At 46.2% G+C, this 26,190-nt stretch overlaps 1 protein-coding gene across 34 annotated transcripts in view; it reads right to left on the bottom strand.

The window, feature by feature from the left end:
- The window catches only part of TSNARE1 (t-SNARE domain containing 1), a 579,510-nt gene that overhangs the window by 170,572 nt on the left and 382,748 nt on the right, over positions 1-26,190 (bottom strand). For all 34 annotated transcript variants that reach the window (XM_084848631.1, XM_084848635.1, XM_084848636.1 and 31 more), the window contains one exon: positions 21,298-21,380. In XM_084848631.1, the coding sequence (XP_084704757.1) occupies positions 21,298-21,380 (83 nt within the window). The remainder of the gene's footprint in view (positions 1-21,297; positions 21,381-26,190) is intronic.

Below are 26,190 nucleotides of genomic sequence, written 5' to 3'. Positions count from 1 at the left end.
TGTTAAACTGCAGGCGGATGGATTATGTAATAAATTACATTTCTCTGAGTAACAAGTAAATGCAGTTATGTTGAAAGCCAGCAGAGTTTTCTCCTGAAGTAGACGTTATCTGAAATTTGGCTCAAAGAAGGTTAATTTCTGTTATCAAAGGAAACCCCCGAATGAGTCTTCTGGCAAACCAAGCACAGGGTGAGGCTTGACATTATTGAAATAATTTTCCACACACTAAATGGAATGGTAGTATTCCTAAATCTGCAAGAGATTTTCCACATCTGGTCAGTGCTCTCACTCATGGGACATGGGAGGGAAAGAGAAAGGGATCAGTTAGAAATAACCACCCAAAATCTTTTATTATGAGCAGAAGGGAATAAAAACATAGAATTGCTGTGACGGTGGAAGGGAGAAGAAGCAGAGAGTGTCAGGAGCGCCCTAGCGGCCTCTTTCAGTCTACTCCAATAGCCAACTCAAGACACAGATGAAAGGTTTCTTTTCAAGGCTTTAATCCTTTTACAACTTAATGACTCTTTCAGATGCTAATCACCAATGACTAAGCAAGGAACAGCAGAGTAGCCTATGCTCCGAGTAGGCAGTTGATCCCCGTTTGAAGGAGAGTCACTTGAACATCCTGAACTTATGGGCTAGGGAGAGATCCTCCCTCTTTCCCTTGGGTCCACGGGAGGCGGCCATTGCTTGCATGCCAAATGGGCACTATGCCTCCTTTCCGTGCCTTCCATCGCTCGTCACTCCCTGCGTCTGCGTCGAGCATCTAGCAAGCCCCCCTCCCACACTTTCTCACTGCTAGGATCACTATCTCTCCCAGGAATGCCGGCAGGAGGAATCTCTGCCAGCTGCTGTGCCTGTGAGGGATGAGCTGGCTCCACTCCCATGGATTGCTGATCCTCCTCAGAATCAGAACTGCTCTGGGGTTCTATCGGCTCAGTTTCCACCCTGACAGACAGATCATGGATAAAAGAAAGGGAGGATCAGCTGCTTTAATCCTATTAAGGGGGTGACTAATAATAGGAAAGAATACTAAATTTCAATTAACTTATTTCTGCAGCCCTTTAAACTTTTCTCCTTGCCCCCACCTCCAGTCCAATAACCCTCTCTGGCATGTATTCTGAGGTTGCTTCTATTTACTAACATGGTCTTCAAAGAAATGTTGGGTTTTATTCTGCTTTTCTTCATTTCCAAATTTATTTAAGAGTAATGAAATTGGTTATAAATAAATAAATAAATAAATAAATAAATGATTCTATTCAAGGTTCTCATACAAGGAGGAAAAATGTTGTTCATTTAAGAATTATCCCACTCCCCTTTAATACCTCCTTAATACCCTGAGGGTGGTCTTTGCTCACAGAAGTTTTATGACTTTTGACAACCAACCAAGAAGTGAGTTCCTTTGGCTTCCTCTTCCTCTGAAGTCAGGTAATTATAGCCGCACCTGTTCTATTTAGAAGAGAAGACTGAGGGGAGATATGATAGTGCTCTTCAAGTACTTGCAAGGCTGCCATGGAGAGGAAGGCCAGGTCCTCTTTTCGATCATACCAGAGTGGAGGACACGGAATACTGGGCTCCAGTGACAGAAAGCCAGATTCCAGCTGAACATCAGGAGAAACCTCCTGACTGTTAGAGCAATATGACAATGCAACCAATTCCCTAGGGAGCTGGTGGGCTCTCCCACACTGGAGGCATTCAAGACGAGGCTGGACAGCCCTCTGTCAGGGATGCTCTGATTTGGATTCCTGCATTGAGCAGGGGGTCGGACTCAATGGTCTTGTAGGCCCCTTCCAACCCGACTATTCTATGATTCTATTTTCAATTTCTCCTAAACATCTCTATTTCTGCCCCCACAGCCCACTATTATCACCAGCACCTGAGCTCCCTTGATCATATAGTCTTCTAATTACCTGCCTGCTTTTTCCATAGTTCCATCTTCCCCTCCTAATTTGGCAAATGCTAATTTCCCCCAATCCCCATCTTCCTCTATCTTTTAATTCAGCCTATTTAGTATACAAGCCCATTAGATAGGGGGTGGGTATATTAACCAAGTCATATTTCTCTTCTGTAATGAGTGTGCATATGTATGTGTTCAGGACAAAGATATGTAAAAATACTATGTTTTTGGACTTTTACAAGTGTTTGAGCTAATCTCCCCACTTTAGAAGTAGCTATTTCTAGGGATGGCGGACAATTTCTCCCCGAAACTTCGGGGGGCCAAGCGCCAACGTGTTCGGCCCCCCAAACAAGTTTCGGGGAGAAATCCTCCGCACCCCCCCCGCACCCCGCAACCCCCCCGGGGCGGGACTTACATTTGAAAAGAAAAGAAAAGAAAACAAAAACGCCCCCATGATAGGCTACGTGACGATTAATGTAGCCTATCACGGCTAGATTTGTGAAGTCAGCCGTGATAGGCTACGTAAATCATCACGTAGCCTATCACGGGTGACTTAAAAAAAAAAAAGCGCGTACGGATAATGGCGGCCCCCATAGGGAGCCGCCATTCCCTTTCCTATTTGGTCGCTGTAGTCTACGTAAATGTTTACGTAGACTACGGCGAAAATAAGGGCAACGCTATTTGCGTTGCCCTTATTTTCGCCGTAGTCTACGTAAACATTTACGTAGACTACAGCGACCAAATAAGGAACGCGAATGGCGGCTCCCTATGGGGGCTGCCATTAGCGTACGTGCTTTTTTTTTTTTTAAAGTCACCCGTGATAGGCTACGTGACAATTAACGTAGCCTATCATGGCTGACTTTGCAGATCTAGCCATGATAGGCTACGTTAATCGTCGCGTAGCCTATCACGGGGGCGTTTGTTTTTTTTAAAAAAAACTTTGGAGTTCGCGGCCGGGCGAGGCGAGGCGCCTCCTCCCCGGCCAGAATTTCGGCCGGGCGAGGTGGGAAGCCTCCCCCCCGGCCTGAATTTTGGCCGGGCAAGGCGGGAAGCCTCCCCCCCCGGCCTGAACTTTGTGGGGGGAGCAGCGAAGCGCCTCCCCCACACCGCGAACAAGCTTCGAGGACAGGTAAGTCACTTTCGTCCACCCCTATTTCCCACTTTGTTAAGAGCGTAGTGTATAAGTCCGCTGAGTGCTCACCACACCTCTGGTTAAAGGCCTCCTTAGACCCACATTCATTGTTGTACATGTAAACATGGAAGTTTACACATGGCAACACACAAGACTTCATTGTTTTTGAACACTGCAGGGATAGAACCATAGAATAGTACCGAGAGTCTACCGACTCTATCTCTATCTACCGAGAGTCCTTGGTCTTCACCACACCCCCTCTCCGGGAGACCAAGGTTGCTGAGTGCATGTACTGCAGGTTGGGCCCGAAGGGCAGTCTGGGGATTCTGCTCGTGTACCGTCCACACCACTGCATGACTGACTCCCTGGCCGAGGTGCTGGGGGTGGTCTCTGATGTGCGTGTACAGTCCCCTAACTTATTGGTGTTGGGGGACTTCAACGTACATTCGGAGACCATCCTCACAGGAGCACCTCGGGACTTCATGGAGACCATGGCCTCCTGGGAGCTGCACCATATTTTAACTGGGCCCACCCATTTAGCCGGTCATGCACTAGACCTTGTGTTTGTTTCTGGAGAAGCGGGGAGTGATCTGGATGTCGGGGGTATATCCACCACCCCCTTGTCATGGTCAGATCACTATCTGGTGACGTTGGACTTCTCGGTTCCACAACCCCTCCGCAGGGGTGGAGGACCCATTAAAATGGTCCGCCCCAGGCGTCTTATGGATCCAAATGGATTCCTGAATGCGCTTGGGGATTCTCTGGGGCACGCCAACGGCCACTCGGTCGAGACCCTGGTGGGTGGCTGGAATGCCGCAATCACTGGGGCATTAGATCGGGTGGCTCCGAAATGCCCTCTCCCCCTGAACAGGGCTTGGACTGCACCATGGTTCAATCCGTGGTTACGAGCTCTGAAACAGGAGGTGAGACGGCTAGAGCGCTGGTGGCGGAAGTCTCGCTCCAAAGACGATCAGACACGGGCTAGAGCTGTACCTTCAACCTATCACGTGGCGGTGAAGGCAGCAAAAAAGGAATATTATGCTGCCTCCATCGCGTCTGCAGAGTGCTGTCCCAGGAGGCTGTTCCAAGTGGTCTGGAGCCTGGTCGGTCCTGTGGCTCCAGAACCACTGGAGCATTCTAAGGCCTCCTGTGAGGCCTTGGCAAGGCACTTTGCAGATAAAATTGATCAGATTAGGTGTGTTACTCTGCACGCTGTGGACACAGTTAGTGAGCAAGAGGTGGCCTGTGGCAAACCGGTTTTGTGGGATCAGTTCCAGCTTCTTCCTCCTGATGAAGTGGACAAGGTGCTTTCATCTGTAAGGCCGACCACCCGCTTACTTGATCCTTGCCCATCGTGGCTCATTATGGGCTGCAGAGAGAGACTGGGTGAGGGGATCAGGGCGGTGGTGAACGCCTCCCTTGAGGAGGGAGTGATGCCATCAGCCCTCAAGGAGGCAGTGATAAGACCGCTCTTAAAGAAGCCCTCCTTGGATCCTCAAGTTCTGAACAACTTTCGCCCAGTCTCAAATCTGCCATTTTTGGGCAAGGTGATTGAGCGGGTGGTGGCGGTGCAGTTGAAGGCACACTTGGAAGAAACTGATTATCTAGACCCATTTCAGTCGGGCTTCAGGCTTGGGCATGGGACAGAAACGGCCTTGGTCACCTTGGTAGATGATATGAAGAGGGCTCTGGATAGGGGTGAATGCTCCTTCCTTGTTCTCCTCGACCTCTCAGCAGCTTTTGATACCGTTGACCACGGTATCCTCCTGGACCGCCTGGAGGGGTTGGGCATAGGAGACACCGTATTGCGGTGGTTCCAGTCCTTCCTCTCCGGCAGGTACCAGAGGGTAGCACTGGGAGAGGAGGTTTCGGACCCGTGGCCACTCACTTGTGGGGTGCCACAGGGTTCCATCCTCTCCCCGATGCTATTTAACATCTATGTGAAGCCGCTGGGGGCTATCATCAGGAGGTTTGGGGTGCAGTGTCATCAATATGCAGATGACACGCAGCTCTACCTCTCATTCAAATCTTCACCAAGGTTGGCCGTAGAATCCCTGTCCAAATGTCTGGAGACGGTGAGTGGCTGGATGAGGAGGAATAGGCTAAAGCTGAACCCTGACAAGACCGAGGTACTTTTGGTGGGAGACAAGAGGAGGCTAGGGGATGTTGACCTGGTGTTGAATGGGGTACGGCTACCCTTGAAAGACCAGGTCCGCAGCCTAGGGGTCATTTTGGACTCCCAGCTGTCCATGGAGGCTCAGGTGTCAGCTGTGAGCCGGACAGCGCTGTATCAACTCCATCTGATACGGCGGCTGCGCCCCTTCCTTCCCGACCATCTGCTCCCAGCGGTAGTACATGCGCTGGTCTCCTCTCGTTTAGACTACTGTAATGCGCTCTACGTGGGGTTACCCTTGAAGACGGTTCGGAAGCTGCAGCTGGTACAGAATGTGGCGGCTTGCCTGATTAAAGGCAGCCGCCGGCGAGATCACATCACTCCAGTCCTGAAGGAGCTGCACTGGTTACCAGTTGTTTTCTGGGCCAAATTCAAGGTGTTGGTTTTGACCTTTAAAACCCTATATGGTTATGGCCCAGGCTATCTTAAGGAGCGCCTCCAGCAGCACCAGACAGGCTGCTTAACAAGATCAGCCTCGGATGGCCTTCTCTCTGTCCCATCAGCCAGGACAGCTAGACTGGTGGGGACGAGGGAGAGGGCCTTTTCTGTAGTGGCCCCCACTCTGTGGAACTCCCTCCCTAGGGAACTCCGTCATGCCCCCTCTTTAATGAGCTTCCGTCGTGCATTAAAAACGTGGTTGTTCAGGCAGGCATTTGGGGTGGGTTAGGGTATTTTAGAAAATCTTTTTATTGTAGAATTTTATTGTTTTATTGTATGTTGTACATCGCCCAGAGTGGCTGGGTGACCAGCCAGATGGGCGATTAATAAATTAAATAATAAATAAATAAATAAAATAGTAGGGTTGGAAGGGGCCTATAAGACCACTGAGTCCAACCCCCTGCACAATGCAGGAATCCAAGTCAGAGCATCCCTGACAAATGGCTGTCCAGCTTCATCTTGAATGCCTCCAGTGTGGGAGAGCCCACCACCTCCCCAGGTAATTGGTTCCATTGTCGTATTGCTCTCACAGTCAGGACGTTTTTCCTGATGTTCAGCCGGAATCTGGCTTCTTGTAACGTGAGCCCATTATTCCATGTCCTGTACTCTGGGATGATGGAGAAGAGATCCTGGTCTTCCTCTCTGTGACAACCTTTCAAGTCCTTGAAGAGGATAGATAAATGGCATCTATCAGAATTAAGTAGTCGGGGGCCACCAGTGAGCTTTGTATCCCCGCCCCTCAAAATGTGCCTCACCGCCTCTTTCATGCCCATGTTGCATCATGAATCCCCCCCATTCTGAAAAGAAAAAAATTTGAAAGTTCAGCCCAGCTCTCTTCTGATTTGCAAGACCAGAAGGTCATACCTTGATCAAGCCTCAATTACTTTCTTCCTACTGGATTTATTCTCTAAAAGTTCTCATATCTACTTTACATTCCAGAAGTAAAACTGGTGGTCCATTTGGGTGATTGTCTCTGTTACAATTTTTGGAGGGGCTGTGAGGTGCACTCCTAGACACATTGCCAGAACAAATATCTGGCACTATCTAATTTAATGTTCTTCTTGGCATATATTGACTGGATGGGGTCAGAATTATGTTGGTACCATAGGACAAAAACAACTGAAATTAGTCAACAATGTATAACAACATTTAAAGTTCAATCAAGGAAATGCACAGGGAGATCTCGCAAAATTCCAATGCAGCTTCTTGCATGCACACAGCATAAGACAAACTGTGGTTCCATAATTACATGGACTGCACTAGTGCAAATTATATAGAACGATCCACAGAGGTCTGGCAGAGCTTGCCTTCTTGGACTTAAGTTACCAATTAACCAATTTGCCTTGCTGGAGTTAAGTAACCAATTAACTGCCACTGTATATGGCTGTGCTGTGATGGTATATAAAAGTTGGTATGTTTTCTGGCTGCTGGAGCATGCGCAAGATGAAATACAAAATGTCTTGAAGGCAATGGGAGGAGCATTTGGATTTTTAATCTGTCCTGCTCTGAAAAACTCAGAGACGCTTACTTCGATAGACTCAATTAAAATGTGTGTGTGTTTTGTTTTTGTTTTGTTTTTTTTAAAAATCATGCCTACTGGTAATGGTGAAGAACATAAAAACAGACAAATTAGAAGGGTTTGTTTTACTATTTCAGTGAGAGACAGAGAGAGAGAGAGAGAGAGACAGAGAGAGAGAGACTATTGAATAGGCCAGTGAAACTAAAGGCCTCATTACAGGGAAGACTTCAGTTTTCAACCATGCTTGCTTATCTTATCTGGCTTTGCTTTCTCCATACCATACACTTCATTTTATAACACCAGCACCACCCTTCCCGCAAAAGAAATAAAGAAATCATTACAAGGGATTCTAATCAGGTTGCAACCTTGTCATTCAATATATATAAAAGCCATGAACAAGCCACCAATTCTTGCTTTCCGCCAGACACCAAATCTGCTTTTTGCAGAAATCAAAACACCCATCAGTGATTCCAGATTACATTATTGTGCATACAGGTGCTGCATTACCTGTGTGAAACAACAACAATCAAAAGCACAATGATTGGCAAGATCTATCTTATTAAACAGAACATCGCTTGCAAATCTAATAAGTAATATATTGAGAGAACCAGTGTGGTGTAGTGGTTATAGTGTTGGAGTGAGACTCAGGAGATCTGGCTTCTAGTCCCCATTCGACCATGAAGCTCACTGGATGACTTTGGGCAAGTCACTGACTCTCAGCCTAACCTACCTCACAGGGTTGTTATAGAATCATAGAAGAATCATAGAATAGTAGGGCTGGAAGGGGCCTACAAAGCCATCGAGTCCAACCCCCTGCTCAATGCAGGAATCCAAGTCAGAGCATCCCTGACAGAGGGCTGTCCAGCCTCGTCTTGAATGTCTCCAGTCCAGTGTGGGAGAACCCACCACCTCCCTAGGTAATTGGTTCCAATGTCATATTGCTCTGACAGTCAGGAGGTTTTTCTTGATGTTCATCAGGAATCTGGCTTCCTGTCACTGGAGCCTGTTATTCCGTGTCCTGCACTCTGGGATGATCGAGAAGAGATCCTGGCCTTCTTCTCTGTGACAACCTTTCAAGTACTTGAAGAGTGCTATCATATCTCCCCTCAGTCTTCTCAAGGCTAAACATGGCCAGTTCTTTCAGTCTCTCTTCACAGAACTGGACACAGTACTCCAGATGAGGCCTAACCAGTGCTGAGTAGAGGGGAACTAGTACTTCCCGGGATTTGGAAGCTATGCTTCTATTAATGCAGCCCAAAAGAGCAGTTGCCTTTTTTGCAGCCACATCACATTGTTGGCTCCTATTCAGCTTGTGATCGACAACAATTCCAAGATCTTTCTCGCTTGTAGGGTTGTTGAGCCATGTATCCCTCATCTTGTAACTGTGCATTGGGTTTCTTTTTCCTAGGTGCAGAACTTGGCATTTATCCCTATTCAATGTCGTTCTGTTGTTTTCTGCCCAGCACTCCAGTCTATCCAGATGACGTTGAATTTTGTTTCTGTCTTCCAAAGTATTAGCTATCCCGCCCAATTTTGTGTCATCTGAAAATCTGATCAGCATTCCCTGAGCCTCCTCCTCCAAGTCATTCATAACAATGTTAAAGAGCACTGGGCCCAAGACTGAGCCCTGCGGTACCCCACTCATTACCTCTCCCCAGTTTGAGAAGCTCCCATTGATAAGCACTCTTTGAGTACAATTCTGTAGCCAACTGTGGATCCACTGGATCGTTGTTTCATCTAGCCCACTTGGAGCTAGTTTGCTCATCAGGATATCATGGAGCACTTTGTTGAAAGCTTTGCTGAAGTTGAGGTATATTATGTCTACAGCATTCCCACGGTCTACAAGGGAGGTTACCTGATCAAAAAATGAGATCAGATTTGTCTGGCAGGACTTGTTTTTGACAAATCCATGTTGGCTTCGAGTAATCACGGCATTGTTTTCAAGGGGCTTCCAGATGGATTGCTTTATCTGCTCCAGAATTTTCCCAGGGATTGATGTCATACTGACTGGTCTATAGTTCCCAGGTTCCTCCTTTTTACCCTTTTTGAAGATAGGGACAACGTTAGCCCTCCTCCAGTCATCTGGCACTTCCCCCGTCCTCCGTGATTTCTCAAAGAGAATAGACAGCGGTTCTGAGAGTTCTTCTGCCAGTTCCTTTATTACTCTAGGATGCAGCTCATCTGGCCCTGGAGATTTGAACTCATTCAAAGTAATTAAGTGTTCCTTGACCATATGCCTATCGATCTCAAGCTGCAATCCTGCCCCTTCAGCCTGTACTTCACCTTTGCCAGGGGGTCATAGACCTTCTTTTGGGAGAAGACTGAGCCAAAGTAGGAATTGAGCACCTCTGCCTTTTCTTTATGTTATGAGGATACAATGGCAAGGTGGGGGACCATATAAGCCACCTTGGGTTCCTTGCAGGATGAAAAGAAGTGGGATACAAATGGGTTGTCTGGCTGGGTCCAGGAGGTTGTAAATTCCTCCTTGAGAGAGGGAGTGGTGCCTGCCGCTTTAAAAGAGGCAGTAATTAGACCACTCCTGAAAAAGCCTAACCTGGACCCAGAGGATGTTAACAATTATAGGCCAGTGGCCAACATCCCCTTCCTGGGCAAGGTGCTTGAGCGGGTGGTTGTAGGACAGCTCCAGGCACTCTTGAATGAAATGGATTATCTAGATCCATTTCAATCGGGCTTCAGGCCTGGTTTTGGAATGGAAACTGCCTTGGTCGCCCTGTGGGATGACCTCTGCCGGGAGAGGGACAGGGGGAGTGTGACCCTGTGGATTCTCCTGGACCTCTCAGCGGCTTTCGATACCATCGACCATGGTATCCTTCTGGATAGGTTGTCTGGGTTGGGAGTAGGAGGCACTGCACTACAGGGGTTCCGCTCCTACTTGGATGGCCGATTCCAGAAGGTGGTGCTGGGGGATTATTGCTCTGTGCCATGGCAATTGTGCCATGGGGTTCCACAGGGCTCTATTTTATCCCCCATGCTGTTTAACATCTACATGAAACTGCTGGGGGAGGTTATCCGGAGGTGTGGGCTGAGGTGCCATCAATATGCAGATGACACCCAGCTCTATCTCTCTTTCTCATCAAAACCAGGTGAGGCAGTGGCTGTTCTGAATCAGTGCCTGGGCACGGTAATGGACTGGATGAGGGCTAATAAACTGAAACTCAATCCAGACAAGACGGAGGTACTGTTAGTGGGTGGTTCGTCTGCCCGGCTAGGTGATATTCAACCTGTTCTGGAGGGGGTTGCACTCCCCCTAAAGGATCAGGTTCGTAGTTTGGGGGTGCTCTTGGATCCAGAACTGTCACTTGAGGCCCAGGTGAACTCAGTGGCACGGAGCACTTTTTATCAGCTTAGGCTGGTATACCAACTACGCCCTTATCTGGACAGAGAGAGCCTAGCTACAGTTATCCATGCTCTGATAACTTCTCGTCTGGATTACTGCAATGTGTTATACGTGGGGCTGCCTTTGAAAACGGTCCGGAAACTTCAGCTGGTCCAAAATAGGGCAGCAAGATTGTTAACAGGGACTGGCCAGCGAGCTCATATTACGCCAGTACTTTTCCAGCTGCACTGGCTGCCAGTCCATTTCCGGGCCCGATTCAAAGTGCTGGTGTTAACATTCAAAGCACTTAACGGCTTGAGGCCGGGTTACCTGAAGGATCGCCTCCTCCCATATGTGCCTGCCCAGACCTTAAGATCATCATCAGCAGCCCTTCTCCGTGAGCCCCTGCCAAAGGAAGTGAGGCGGGTGGCTACTAGGAGGAGGGCTTTTTCTGTTGTGGCACCCCGGCTCTGGAATGAGCTCCCTAGTGAGGTTCGCCTGGCGCCTACATTGTATTCCTTTCGGTGCCAGGTGAAGACCTTTTTATTTTCCCAGGCATTTTAGCATTTTAGCTTTCTAAATTTTTATCTTTGCTGTTTTTAAATCTGTATTTTAAACTCCTGCACTGCTGCTAGGTTTTATTGTGGTTGTATTGTTATATTGTGGTTTTAATGTTCTATATATTTTAAATTGTTTTATTGTGTGTTGTTTGGTTTTAATTTTTGTGAACTGCCCAGAGAGCTTCGGCTATTGGGCGGTGTAGAAATAAATAAATAAATACAAATGTATATATATATATATATATATTTAAATGTCACTGAGTTCAAACACCCTGGTTGCCACATGCGGAACATTGCAAAACCACCACTGATCTTCGTACAAGATTCAGAAAGCACAAGTCAGGTATAATAACAAAGGAGACAGGACAACCTGTGGTGAAACACTTTAATTCTGATGGCTACAGCCTTTCAGACATGGTAATATTTCCAGCAGAACAACTATCTGATCTGGCAGTCCTTGAAATGAGGGAAAACCTTTGGATTTATCGAATGGGCACATTGACTCCATATGGCCTGAGCTTGGAGGGTAACACCACCTCCCGGGCTTCTCTTGCAACCTGGGAATTCCATCCACAGAGCTAACATCCTATAACTGTCACCCTGGGGGGCTGCATTTCAGCTCTTATATTAACTGTCACTGATGAATAGAAATTTATTTTATTAATTTCATTTATTTCATTTCTATACTGCCCAATAGCCAAAGCTCTCTTGTTTGATAGAAATTAAATAATATATGTTTATCCCTGTTTTGCCAATTGCTTTACACTCCTTCCCTCTCTCTCTCTCTCTCTCTCTCTCTCTCCCCCTCCCTCCCTCTCTCTCCCTCCCTCTCCATACACACACACACCATTTCATCAGTTTGTCTTACATTGTTTGTCAGATATGCTAGTAGATACTAGATAGGGAGATTTGGGCATGAGATATATGATTGCAAAATATATTTCATCTTCTCCTGCATCCGATAACATTTCTGTTTCAATTTCCAGTCTTCTTAGCTAATATTCCCTTCCCTAGGAGGACTATTCACATCTTGTAGAAGGAAGATTCTCTTCCTGACTGCAAGCACACTGGGGACATCTACTTTATGACATCTGGGCTGGAGGAGGATGAATAATCACACACCCCATTTCATTTACCAATTGCTCAGTATCACTGACTACATAGGATCTACTCTGCCCATCACAAAGACTATGACATGGAAACCAGTTAGTTAGGAGTGGGAGCAGGGATGGAGGAAAAAAAAAATTGCTGTCATAAAAGCATCAGGAAGAGGCCATATCAGAGAACTAGGTTCAGTCCTAAGCATCTCCAGTTATTGGTGCTCAAGGAACAGGGCTGGACATGCCCCTTGGATGGTTGAACCAAAGGCTTTCACAGAACTTTGGTCTCAGCTTTATTAATTATCATCCCTTCCCTATTGACCACACTGGGATACTGTATATTTATGAATTATACCTGTGTGGCAACTGAGCAGATATATGAGGGAGTTATAAGACTGGATCCAGACTTGGTCATATTTCAAGTAGACCCATTCAATTTATCTACTCCAGCCTTCCCCAACCTGGGGACCTCTACCTGTGTTGGATAGCAAGTCCCAGAATCCCACAGCCAGGCTGTGGAGAAGGTTGGTCTACTTTGACTAAATCTGGATCCAACCCATAGTGTTTTTATGTTAATTGTTTCAGCCAAAAGGACAGCTGTAATTTAATATGTAAGTTGTTTCTATTCTTCTTTATAATTCAGTGGTCAAAACAGACACATTTCTGTTGTTATGCTAGGTACGCTGAGAGAAGAAACGCAGATAATCATATTGCTGTGGCGGGTGAGGGGATCTCTTTGATCTAATTTGCCACACCAGAATTGAAAACAGCTTTGATGACATCCTCCATAAAAGTATCCAACTCAGCCTTGCATTCCAACAAGGTTTCTTGCCCCTTCCATAACCCAGTGCATTAGAATTGCTTTGTCCAAGAATGCCAGTTCCATTGGTGGAAATGTAAGAAGACTGCTAGATTTCAGATGTAGCCAAAACTATGTCCATTCCAAAATGGTAGCCATGTTAGTCTGTCATAGCCAATGTAAAGAGAATCTTGACCTTAAAGACTAAGGAATGGGGATGGGCGAACAAGCGATGTTTGAGATCACCAGCATTCTCCAAACATCATCGTGCTGCTCATCTCATGCCTGAATCCAGTTTGCATTTGTGATGGCTGCTTGCTTCACATGAAACTTGTGCAAATCGAGCAGTGATCAAATGTGAGATTTCTGCAAATTTCTCAAAATTTGCACAAATTTCCTAATTTGAGCAACCTTCCTCCATAGACTAAAGCGGGGTTAATTCAATCCATAGAGGAAAGTTGCTCAAATTAAGAAATTTTTGCAAATTGAACTGGGAATCAGGAACGAGACGAAGGCGAGCACGTATTTGACAATTTACAAGTATTTTTGGCAGATGTGTGTTCAGCCTCGCGTTTGGAGCTTTGAACGGGGCATGCTCACATGTTTTGTGAGCAAAAACAAAATTCTCATATATCTCTCATAAGAAGTGGGTTCTTAGTCTTGAAGGCAGGGGTGGACAACTTGTGACCCTCCAGATGTTTTGGCCCCCATAATCCTCCACCACTGGCTATGCTGGCTCATGGGAGTTAAAGGGCCAGAACATCTGGAGAGCCACAAGTTGCCCACCACTGCTCTAATGCTGGAACCCAGTTTCATGGAGTGGACACTATAGATTATGGACCCAAGGGGTGGGATTGGGATTATTTTGCATGGTGCCATTGAAAAATGAACATATACCGCACACAATACAGAGAAATTGAGCATTGTCTTTAATGGGAGAGGTTTGAGCACTTGCTTTTTCTGCACTACTAATCAATAGGATTCAAAGGGAGGGATGGGATAGCGATGGACAAACTCCCCTCAGTTTGATATGTAAATGGGTCACTATTGATGCATATGTTTTGACAGGTCTCACCTCCCCCCACCCCCCTGAGTTTTATATTGACTATAATGTTTGCAGTGGTATGTTAGATTGCTTTAAAATTACATCTGTTTTTATACTATGTTGTGGAGTACTTGTAATCAAGTAGTTGACAAAGGTAAAGAACCCCACCACCACCACCTTGAAATGTTAAGCCTCCAGGGACTGGTGAGCAAGCCAAGTGATGCTCCCAAACCTTGGGGAAAAATCCCAGAATCTATCTGATTAAGCTATGGGGAGCTTCCTAGTCCAAGTAGCCAATATCATAAGCAAAAGGCCATGTTAGCTATATGCCCAGACTATGGATATAAATCAGAAAGTCCCAAGATCAAACTCAACACAGATTATAATTTTGTTTGGTTCTTTTATCTGTAAGAACTTAACAGAAATGGCAAATTTAATCATAAACAGGGCAGAAAGAATTTGAGATATTGAAAAAAAAAAAAAAGGTTGGAGAAAGCAAAACTTTCTCTCTCTAATTATTTCTAGGCTGACTTTAAGAGTGGAACCCTCTCAGAAACTGACAGATTCATATATAGATGCAGAGGGCTTTGAGTGCTTAGTTCTGAAAAGTCTGGCTCTGAATCCATCTGTATTCAGCCATCTTTGTGGTGCTAAATTAAGGTTGCCAGCTTTCCTTGTTTGACAGGCTCCTCATCTTTTTACATGACAGGCAGGTACATCATGGTTCTCTCCATGGTGGGAATACCTGTATCTATTGAATTTTGCAGGTGCAGATGGGTGAGGATTCCATTTTAGTTTGGTTTGGATAAGAATTTACCCAACAAAATGTAAATGTCTTTGTACTTGGGATGGAAATAACTTGTATTAAAATCATCATCATCATCCAAAAAATTGTGGGACAAAGTGAAATGATTGGATTCATCTTTCCCTAGTTCATATCTCATGAACTCAGGAGGGGCCCTTAGGCAGGCCATTCTTTCTAAGCCTCAGTCCCCATCTTCCCCATGTGCAATATGCAGGATTACAATACTGATTTCCCTGACATGGTTTAGGAAGGATTACAATCAGATAATACAGAGTTGTGGAACGTCTTTCAGTACAAGGCCTGAATTCCATTTCAGGGAAGTGCTTGGGGGCTGGATTCCAGTAGTGGGCAGGGCCAGTGGCAAAAGGGGCGGAGCCAAGACACCAGCATATTTTAGCATAAAGCTCCAACTGCCAGTATCTAAGCTTTAGGGAAGGCATCTCAACCTTTTAGACTGGGGGGAAAGGCTGCACAAAAGCCACCAAATGATTGGTGGTCTGGGGAAAGAGGGAGGGGGCAGGGGAATGGGGCATGGCCATTTGGGGAACCCCAGAGGGCCAGATTGGGAGGCCAGGAGGAATTTGGCCTGAGGTTCTGCACCCCTGAGATAATGGATGTGAAGCACTAAAAAGTGCTATACAAACATTACATGTTGTTATTATGATGACCTCATTAACTTACAGTAAGAGAAAAATTCCCTTCCAGATGCCACGGTGTTCAGTGAACAAGATTCTGTCACTAAGGCACATAGGTGTGGAGGTTCAGTCTAGGGATGGGCGAAGAAGTGATGTTCGAGATTGTTAGGATTCTTTGAACGTCACCTCACAGCTCGTCTCGTGGCTGATTCCTGTTCACATTTCAGATCACTGCCACTTTGCAGGACAAGCAAATGGCGCCAATCGAGCTGTGATCAAACGTGAAAATTGCACAATTTCCCCCCAATTCCCTAATTTAAATTACACTTTCCTCCAGGGGTTAAAGCAGAGCTGATTCAGTCCACAGGGGAAATTTGCAGAAATTAGGAAAGTTGTACAAATTGAACTGGGAAAGTTATGCAAATTGAACATGAGCACATGTTCGGCAACTGATGAATGTTTGCAGTGGACACGTGCTGGCACATACAATCATGTTCAGGACTTCGAACATGGCATGCTTGCAAATTTTGTGAGCAAAAACTAAATTCTCATACACCCCTAGTCCAGGTACTCTCTACCTTGAGTGATCAATGTGCATGATACCACCTGAGAACTTGGTGTTTGTAGCGATTTGGTCAATGCAGGTCTCAATTCAAGCGGAAAGAGACTGTTTCAAATCTGTCAAAGAACTTACTAAAACATACTCGCTCTGCAGATTCAAGACTTATCTCTCACAGAGTCCTGGAAGTGCCCATGTCCTTGTGGTCCATGCATGGCATGGAAGCTTCCATGCCCTCTGACAACAGATTCCTGGCTGGGGCTGGGAGGTGGAGGACCCACTATGCAAAGCGTTTAGAGAACCCATGGATTTCCCCACTTGAGGATGCCTAGGTGGCGGTGAGCTGCGCCTGATGGATTTTTAGTTGATAAGATCTGACAAGCTGACAGTCCAAAGTGGTGCAGCACGGAGCTCCACAGCTGTGACACTCGACATTTGGCATCCTTGGGCATTTCTCTCCTCCAGGTTGCATGGGATTCTTTGGTTTTGCTCCCATAGCTCAGTGAGTTTTACTTTCTCTGATTTAGTTGTCCTTTATAAAAACATGCAGCCCCTTTGGATGGCTCAGGATGGCTGGACATGTTATAATGGCTCCACAGAGTCCACTCGAAACAGACTGTGCATGGCAACTGCAGCCTTATAGTGCAGAGCTCCATGTCATGTAGGGTGAGATGAAATCCCCCCACTCCCCCATTTCAAATGTCTGATGAGTGGCAAGTCCAGGGAGGATCAATCTCATTATTTTCAAGGTTGAGGGACACTTGAAGGCACACATAACATCATCCCTATGCTCTCTTTCTTTTTCTTCCCTTTTTAAATACCTGATTATGGCAGCCAGGTGTGCTGGCGTCTTTCCTTTCTCTCCCCCCACCCCAGCCCCAGGTTAAAAGCAAAACCTCCAAAGGCCAAATCAGGAGTTCTGATTGTGGCCACGTTTCCCCATCTCCCTGCTAATATCATTCCAGGGCCATGTAGGGGTGTGCAAGTGTGTGTGTGTTGTGTGATATGACTCTGGATGGAGTTCTTGCTCCAACTACAGGGGCTTTACTTCCTATCTAGCCAGAAATGACACGTTTGCCATCATTTCCTTCCAGGGAATCATGAGGGCTTGCAGTGCAGAAGTAAAAGATGCTTTCTGTGTTGTTTACCCCCACACAACAGCCCACTGGGATCCTCCCCTCTCAACTGGAGCCCTCCAATGATTACTGCCCTCTCCCTCTTCCCCAAGGCAAGGGGTGTGCATTTTTTTCAGCCTGGGGAGAAGGGATAGGGCAGCAGCTTCGGATGAGTGAATCTGTCACTTTTACATTCTCCTGCATTCATTTTTTTTAAAATGTATCTCAAGTTCTTTCTCTTCTGAATATGGAGAACTTGGCAAATGTTGGTAAATTCTTATCCAAACAAACAGAAAGAAAATTGTCACCCATCTGCACCAGCCTGTGGCTCCAATTTTGGTGGGGCTGTGATTGTATTCTGGGTTTCATCCAGAACCGCCTAGAACTCTAACGGAGCTATCCAATGTGCTGAACCTATTTTGGGGATATGTTACAGCACATTGGATAACTCGTTTAGCGTTCTGGCTGGTTCCGCCTGAAACCTGCAATGGGTTTCATACCCCACCGAGATCGGAGCCACCAGCCTCTGCAGTCAAATTCATGAAGTGTGCCTATTCCCACCCATGGAGAGGATTATTTTGTACTTGCTTGCTCTTAAAGATGAGGAGCCTGCTGGGAAAAAAGAGAGGTGACAACCCTAATTCAGTACCACAAACATGGATGAAAACTCAGGGATGCAAACCCAGATTTTTCAGAGCTAAGCACTCAAGTCCTGGGCCTGGATGAATGAATCTGTCAGCGTCAGTTTCTCTGACATTCACTTTTTTTAAAGCCTCAAGTTCTTTTTTTGTCCTGAATATGGAGAACTTCTCCTTGCAGTTGTTTGAGCAGGGGGCTTGCCTAGTTGAGAGCATCCTTGCTTGATTCCTTGCCTATCCCTGCTATTCTTCAGCCATGCGAAGCCTGTCACTAGCCCAGGGGTGTATGAACTGAGTCTTGGCTTCCTAAGTTTTCCCAAGAAAGTCAAAGGCACTTGCTCTTGGAAGGTCAACTTCCTTTGTCTTGAAAGCGTGCCTTGTTTTCTCAAAACTCATTTGCACAAACTGAAAACTATTAAAAACAAAGCTCCAAAGAAACACCTGCCTTTTGTAATTGGGAGAGAATGCCCAGCTGGAGCTGGCGTTCCCCTGAAGGTTCCACCTTCGTGCCTGAATATTGCACCTTTCGTGCTTAGAAGCGTCTGAGTGTGTGGCATCCAAGAGCCCCAAATGACCCCGACCCCATAAATATTTCATTGCAGATCCATTATTTAGAGAAAGAGGGAGAGTTTTGGAGCAAAAACAAGAAAGAAAGAAAGAAAGAAAGAAAGAAAGAAAGAAAGAAAGGGTTTGAATAAACATGACGGCTCAGGCCTTGCAAAGGTTAAGTTGCCACATTCACTTGCTTCATTTATCAGTGGGGCTGCCGGCTGAATTAGCTGCCTGCTTTTCTAGGGGAAGCAGCTGTTTTGAAAAAGGCTTGCATTAAGGTAAAAATAAAAACCGCAGGTGCCCAGACGCTGCCTCGCAAACCGACAGCACTCGGCATACCTGTAATCACAGGCAAGCTTTTGTACTCAGCCGGCCGAAAAAACGAAAATGCACATTGGGGCCACCTGCTCCTATCTGTTCCTAAATGGAAATTAAAACAATATGGCTTAATTGCATCACACGCTGCTCACACAAACAACGTCGCGATTTGCCTTTCTTGTTGTTAACAATGCAAGGGAAGCCCTAAGTGGCTTGTACTTCGCTAATGTGGATTAGAATCTCCACTTCTTTCATAATCAGGGCTGTCCCTGGCTGCTGAGGCTTCTAAATATGTGATGCTATGAATTACAATGGCACATTTCGCCTTTTCAAATGTTCAAGGTGCTTCACATACACTAACTTGTAGCAGTCCTTCCACAACGGTCCTATGAGGAAGGTTACTGCTATCATCATCTCACTGCAAGGGGGAATGGCGCTGCCAGCCGGGAGAACTATTGCTGGTCCTGAGGGAGCGACGTCTTGTCTGTCTTGAGGGAACAGGTAGACACTTCCGCTGCGACAGCTTCATCAGCTGATGAGAGGTGTGAGCTTTCTTTGCGTATTTATTCTGCATCTGTTTTCTATCAATAAACTGTCATCTTTTGCACAAGTGGCTTATTTCATCTTGGTCATCAAAAGAATCTAATCTGATCTCGGAAGCTAAGCAGGTTCAGCCTTGGTTAGTACTTTGATAGGGGGCAGCCTGGGAATCAGGCTTCCTGCATTGAGCAGGGGGTTGGACCCGATGGTCTTGCAGCCCCTTCCAACCCTATGATTCTATGATTCTAATTAGACTGGGACCAGGCAGAATTAGGACACCAGTTCAATACAGCTCTCTTGTTTGTTTGTTTGTTTGTTTATTTATTTAATTTGTTAATCGTCCATCTGACTGGTCACCCAGCCACTCTGGGCGATGTACAGAGTGTAGAACAGTTTAAAACAATAAAATTCTACAATAAAAACATCATATTTCTAAAAATACCCTAACCCACCCCAAGTGGCTGCCTGAACAACCACGTTTTTAATGTGTGGCGGAAGCTCATGAAAGAGGGGGCATGGCGGAGTTCCCTAGGGAGGGAGTTCCACAGAGTGGGGGCCACCACAGAGAAGGCCCTCTCCCTCGTCCCCACCAGTCTAGCTGTCCTGGCTGATGGGATGGAGAGAGGGCCATCCAGGGCTGATCTTGTCAAGTGGCCTGTCTGGTGTTGCTGGAGGTGCTCCTTAAGCTAGGTTGGGCTGGAACCATATAGGGTTTTAAAGGTCAAAACCAACACCTTGAATTTGGCCTGGAAAACAACTGGTAACCAGTGCAGCTCCATCGATGTACACGTGGCTTTACAATTAGTGGTATGACAAATGACATTGGCCTCTGCCCCAAGGAGCTTACAATCTACATTTCAATAGCCAAAGGCAGTGGAGGGGAAGGGAGACACATGGAGAATGATGAGGAATAAATATGCACAAATATGCAATCCGGCTTTGTACTAGTGCCCACTGCTGGTTCATGGCTTTGGGAGACCTTTAGGCGAGATGCTGTTGCTGGGACCCCTCCCTGACAGAGAGAAGGCAAGGCATGCAGACGGCTCCTGTTCCTTCTCACTGCTCCTCTCACTGCTTGCTCACTCAGACAGGGCGGGTGAACAGGGAGCAGCACTCGGGCCACTGTGTTCTCCTGGAAAGAAGGACTGCAAAAGGGCCTCTTGTTCCGGTTAAGCCTTGCTTGAGCAACAAGGTCTTCCTGAGCATTAAGTTTTGCTCTATCTGGTCGACCTTCAGTCTTGACTTTTGGCTTGTTTTTCTGTTTGTACTTTGGTCCTGACCGCTGGCTTCCGTTCTATGGGTCCCAGTTCCCAGCTCACCTCAGGCCACTACCCACAGTCCTCTGCTGTGGACTGGGCCTTAGTAGGTGCCTGCTTATGCTGATCCCTGATGCCAGCCATGCTAGGATCCGTGGCTTTGATCCGGAGAACTCCTAACATGAGCAGAAAGTGTACTGAGTCATACTGGGCTCCTGTATTATGGTGCATTAGGAACTAGCAGTCTCAGGGAAAAACTGGGACTGTTCAGATGTTCTTAGCCCCATTTTATTATATAGATATTTCACCATGTACTTCCAGAGTTTGATAGCAACTCTACTAACAATACCTATTCTGTGTCCCAGTTATGTTCAAACACATCCAGTGGCTTGCCTCTGCCTGCTTTGTGCTTGCTTCAGTGCAAATGGACCCCTGATACGGGCTTTAAAAGACTGCTGCTTAATCCTATTTCCCAATGGTATCGTATCTTGCTGGCATCATGATCTTTTCAATGAGTTGCCTAGTTAGGATGTGCTGAGGAGAAAGGACAAGCAGGCGTAAGGGATGTGTTTTAAATGCCTTCTTTCAAAGAATGACAATGGCTAATTGCTTCATTTTCTAGTGGGAAATGCCTGTTGAATATGCAGATCTCAAAAAGATGACTTTAACGCAAGCTGCCAACACTGGAGTCATTTAAATCATGGGGAAAGAATGGAGGTTAAGCTCTCATTTTAGGAATACTCTTTAAGATGCTTCCAAATACTGCAAGAGAATTACTGATATCACACCAGGTTCCAATTGTCCAAGTTATTTTAAACAGCATGCTTATTTGAGGAATCTATGCAGGATTCTTTTCTTTTCTTTAAATGATCAACTTACCTGGTGCTGACTGGCCTTAGCCAATTGCTCATTGGCAGATTCCACATTAGAAGATGCAGTCTCAATGTTGGCTTCAATGCTATCTGTAAATTAAGATAATAGAAGCTAATTACACAGTACGGAGTGAAGAGCAAATCCTGCAATTTAATTTAATTTAATTTATACATACCAAAGGTGGCTTAGAAAACATAGAACCAACAAGCCATTATGAATACAAACTACAATAAGACAATAAAAAAGAGCCACATTCTAGTAAACCTACAATTTTTTTTTGAGAATCTCCAAACACAAAAATGATTCCATATAAAGAATGAAGCATTTGCATTAAGTGCCCCAAGCAGCCAGATAACAGACAGCCCCTCATCATGGGAATCCTTCATATATGAATCGTAAAATGATCCCACCTTGTGACAGAGGAGTTGTCAGTTACAAACCAATGATGGATAGCAGCGATAGCTCTCAGGCAGAGCTCCAGATCACTCCCTCCAGCTCTCACCTGGAGTGCTATTTATTTATTTATTACATTTCTATACTGTCCAGTGAGCCAAAGATCTCTGGGTAGTTCACAAAAAAATAAAACCATAAAGTACAACATAAAACAATATAAAATATAAGAGCTTAAAACTACAGTATAAAAGTATAATCAGAATAAAACCTAGCAGCTATGCAGAGATTTAAAATACAGATTTAAAACAGCAGAGCTAAAAGACCAGGATGCTAAAATACTGGGAAAATAAATAAATAAAAAAGGTCTCCACCTGGTGCCAAAAGGAGTACAAAGTACTCTCTCCTCCCCTTAGCATACCGATCCCTTCAACCCTCCTCTTTGGAAGACCAGATAGGTCTTTGCTACAACCCCAGAGAGCAGCTCAGAAAAAAGCGGCCACACCCTCTGGACGTTAACCTGCCTCAGGGGCAAGCTCCTTCCACAGGTTGCTCCTTCACTGCTCTGTGGTGGCACCACTAGGAAGTCCTCGGTGGTTGTGTTATTAAAGTCTCTCCTCTAGGCCACCTGATTTTCTGTCTGCCTGCTACTCTTCTCCAACTGATATCCGAGTGTCTCACGTGTTCTGGGGTTCTCTCAAGGCCTCTGAAAGGGCTGTCGCTTTTGGTGGAAGTTCAAAGGCCTTTAAAAGTTTGGCATACTTTGTGAATGGTCACACTGTGGTTTATCTAGGGATGCAAATCCTCCAGGTGCCTCCTCTGAGGGAGGCTTGGAAGGCACCAACAAGGGAGAGGGCCTTCTCAGTGTCCCCCCCCCCCCGTTATAGAACGTTCTCCCCAGAGAGGCCCACCTGACACCAGCATTGCTATCTTTTCGGCACCAGGTTAGGCTTTTTGGCAGCATATGATAAGATTTTTATTGTTGATTGTTAGAATTGTTTAGCAATATTAGTAGTGTGTGTGTGTGTGTGTGTGTGTGCGCGTGTGCATGTGCACGCGTGCGTGTTTATATGTTTGTATTTAAACTGTTTTTATATTTTATTTTATGTACAATGTTGCATTTTAAAGATTTTTTAATCTTTGTAAACTTCCAGAGAGCTGGAATGAATGAATAAAATGGATGTACAAGAATTTCATGTGAACATGTCCCGTTCACAACCCTGAACATGAACAGGAATGCAATTTTTGGAATTTTTTTTGCTATTTCCCAAACTTGTGCTCATGCTTGAACATGCACAGTTGTGCAAATGCGCACTTCTGAAAAAGTACACACTCACACTTCCAAAAATGTGCACTTGCACAAATGCACATCTGCGTAAAATACCCAAACCCCACATTTTCACACTTTAGCCTATGGGAGAAAATACACATTTTCAATCGGGGAAAATGCACATTTCTTTTACAAGCATACTTTTTTTGCAACTGGGAAAAATTGCTCACTTTTAAAAATGTGCATTTTTCCCGATCAACAAAAAAGAGCGAGAAAAAAGAAGAATTCGGGAACGCAAACAAGATGAAATGAGCTTTGAGGAAAAATTCAGAGAACCTCAACGAGCTTGAATGTTGCCTGGTCGCCTATCCCTAGGTCTATTACACATTTTCCTGAATTTCCATAATATGTCCTTAGAAACGGAAAGGGTCATATATCAGTGATCTAACACATGTTTTGAATGCAAATGGCCCCAGGTTCAATCCCCAGCATTCTTAGGTGGGGCTGAGAAAGACCCCTCTCTGAAACCCTGGAGAGTTGCTGCCAGTCAGTGTAAAGAATACCAGACTAGATGGACTAATTGTCTGACTCTGTACAAGGTAGAGTCAGGTATATCCCACCGTGTGTGCTAAGATCTGTGTGGGATACTGGTGGTGCCACCAATGGGTGAAACCTGGGGGGGGCAGTAGCATGGAGCAGAGCCTTTTCCATTGTTGCCCCTAGCTTATGGAACTCCCTCCTGACTTGGACCCAGTTATCCCCCATGCTGGCCATCTTCCAGTGTTACCTTAAAAACTTTCGACTTCGTCAGGCCTGTGGCAGTTAGCATGGCTGGAAAGAGATGTGGTGGTTGTTCTGCTGTGATGTTCCTCTGGCTATGCATCTGTGGGGTTTTAATTGTGCCTTATGTACAACTGTTTTGTTTTAAGTATTGCTGTGAGCTGCCCTGGGCTCCAATAGGAGGAAAGGCGGGTGGGATATGAGAGCAATACATTAATCGATCAATAAAAGGCAGTTTCCCATGTCCCTAAATTCCTGAGTGTCCAGATCTCTCCCTTCCTGCCTTCCCGCCCCCAGCCTCAGCATGGAATTCACAGCTCCGGCTTCTATGAAACAACATAGGAGAATCAACGTCCTTGCTGGCTGCAGCATGCTGGGAGTTGCACTCCAACACATCTGGAGGCCGGTTTGAGCAATGTTGCCTGGGATGAATATAATCCTGCAAGCTGTAAACTGAGTTCTAAAATGGGGGTCTTCATTTCCTGCCCCCTTTTCTCTCTTGCTCCTTTGCAGCTGAACCATCTGATGAAGACAATGTCTTGTCCTTCATTCACCAAAGAGATAACTTGACTTGCTTCCACGAGTTATTTGGATCACAGAGGGAAACTTGTCACCAAATGTTGCCAGCAATAAGATGTGTTGTGTATTAATGTGAGGGTGTGTGTGAAGAATGATGTTTTAAGGACAGGAAAGTCCTATTTTGTACAGCTTCCCTGCCCCCATTCCCTCTGGCAAGTCAATATTGGGGCTCCTTGCATTGCATGTGTAACTCCTCAGAAAATAAATCTAGCCAGAAGAGACGTTGTGACAAGGGTCACAGACATAACTGATGGATGTTGTCACGCAGCTCCAGGGTTTCCCATCTGATATGTCTTCCAAAGTCTGAGCAAATTTGAGGAGCTTAATTCCAGGCAAAAGCGGCTGCCAAGCAAGAACACAACCAAATTGGTTCTGATGTAATTTTGATTTTACTCCGCATCCGTCATGGAGCACGCCTTCAGATCTTGCTGCGCATCCGTCATGGAGCATGCCTTCAGATGTTACTGCGCATCCGTCATGGAGCACGCCCTTCAGATCTTACTCCGCATCCGTCATGGAGCACGCCCTTCAGATCTTATGCGCATCCGTCATGGAGCACGCCCTTCAGATCTTATGTGTATCTGTCATGGAGCACACCCTTCAGATCTTACTGCGCATCCGTCATGGAGCACGCCCTTCAGATCTTACTCCGCATCCGTCATGGAGCACGCCCTTCAGATCTTATGCGCATCTGTCATGGGGCACGCCCTTCAGATCTTACTGCGCATCCATCATGGAGCACGTCTACAGATCTTACTGTGCATCTGTCATGGAGCACACCTCCAGATCTTACTGCGCATCCGTCATGGAGCATGCCCTTCAGATCTTACTGCGCATCCGGCATGGAGCACGACCTTCAGATCTTACTCTGCATCCGTCATGGAGCACACCCTTCAGATCTTACTCTGCATCTGTCACGGAGCACGCCCTTCAGATCTTACTCCGCATCCGTCATGGAGCATGCCCTTCAGATCTTACTGCACATCCGTCATGGAGCACGCCCTTCAGATCTTACTGCGCATCCGTCATGGAGCACGCCCTTCCGATCTTACTGCACATCCGTCATGGAGCACGCCCTTCCGATCTTACTGCGCATCCGTCATGGAGCACGCCCTTCAGCTTCATTGCTCAGTTCCCAGGAGTCAATCAGTATTGCAATTGGCATTTTTGGGATTGATCCGCCTTGTCTTTTTCCTTACGGAAATCAGAGGTCCAAAGCCCACGAGGGTGTAGTCTCTACCTCCTCCACGTCTCCTCAGGGTGTCCCCCTTGGGTAGATCCCCCTATTTTGGGGCTGATAACTTTCATGACAGGTAGTGGTTGTGCTTTGTGGTGGATCTTCTGTTAAGGAGGCTAGACCTGGATGCTCCAGAATTCCAACTAGGGATGGACAGACTCACCTCTGTCCAGGCGCAGGGGAGCTCAATGATAACAGCTGCTGCAGGCAGCTGGATGCTTCTAACTACATAGGCCAAATCAATGTAACTCAGCCTTCCCCAGCACAGATGTCCTGGACTGCAACTCCCATAATTTCCAGCAAGCTGGCTGGGAATGCTGGGAGCTGAAGTCCAAAGCATCTGGAGGATACCAGGTTGAGAAAGGCTGATGTAGTCAGAAGCTTCCAGCTGCCTGTAGCAGCCGTTGATTCCTCTGTAGGTCTGGGAGCCAGTGTGGTGTAGTGGTTAGAGTGTTGGACTGGGAGCCGGGAGATCCGGGTTCTAGTCCCCACTCGGCTATGGAAGCTCACTGGGTGACTTTGGGCCAGTCACAGGCTCTCAGCCCAACCTACCTCACAGGGTTGTTGTTGTGAGGATAAAATGGAGAGGAGGGGGATGGCGTAAGCCGCCTTGTGTTCCTTGCAAGAGGGAAAAAAGGCGGGA

This window comes from Heloderma suspectum, chromosome 4 (genome assembly GCF_057233095.1).
Source record: "Heloderma suspectum isolate Gila_16-S chromosome 4, 16-S_ref, whole genome shotgun sequence".
Lineage (NCBI taxonomy): Eukaryota > Metazoa > Chordata > Lepidosauria > Squamata > Helodermatidae > Heloderma > Heloderma suspectum.
The sequence above is the reverse complement of the archived record's forward strand: the minus strand, read 5'-3'. Positions and strand labels throughout refer to the sequence as shown.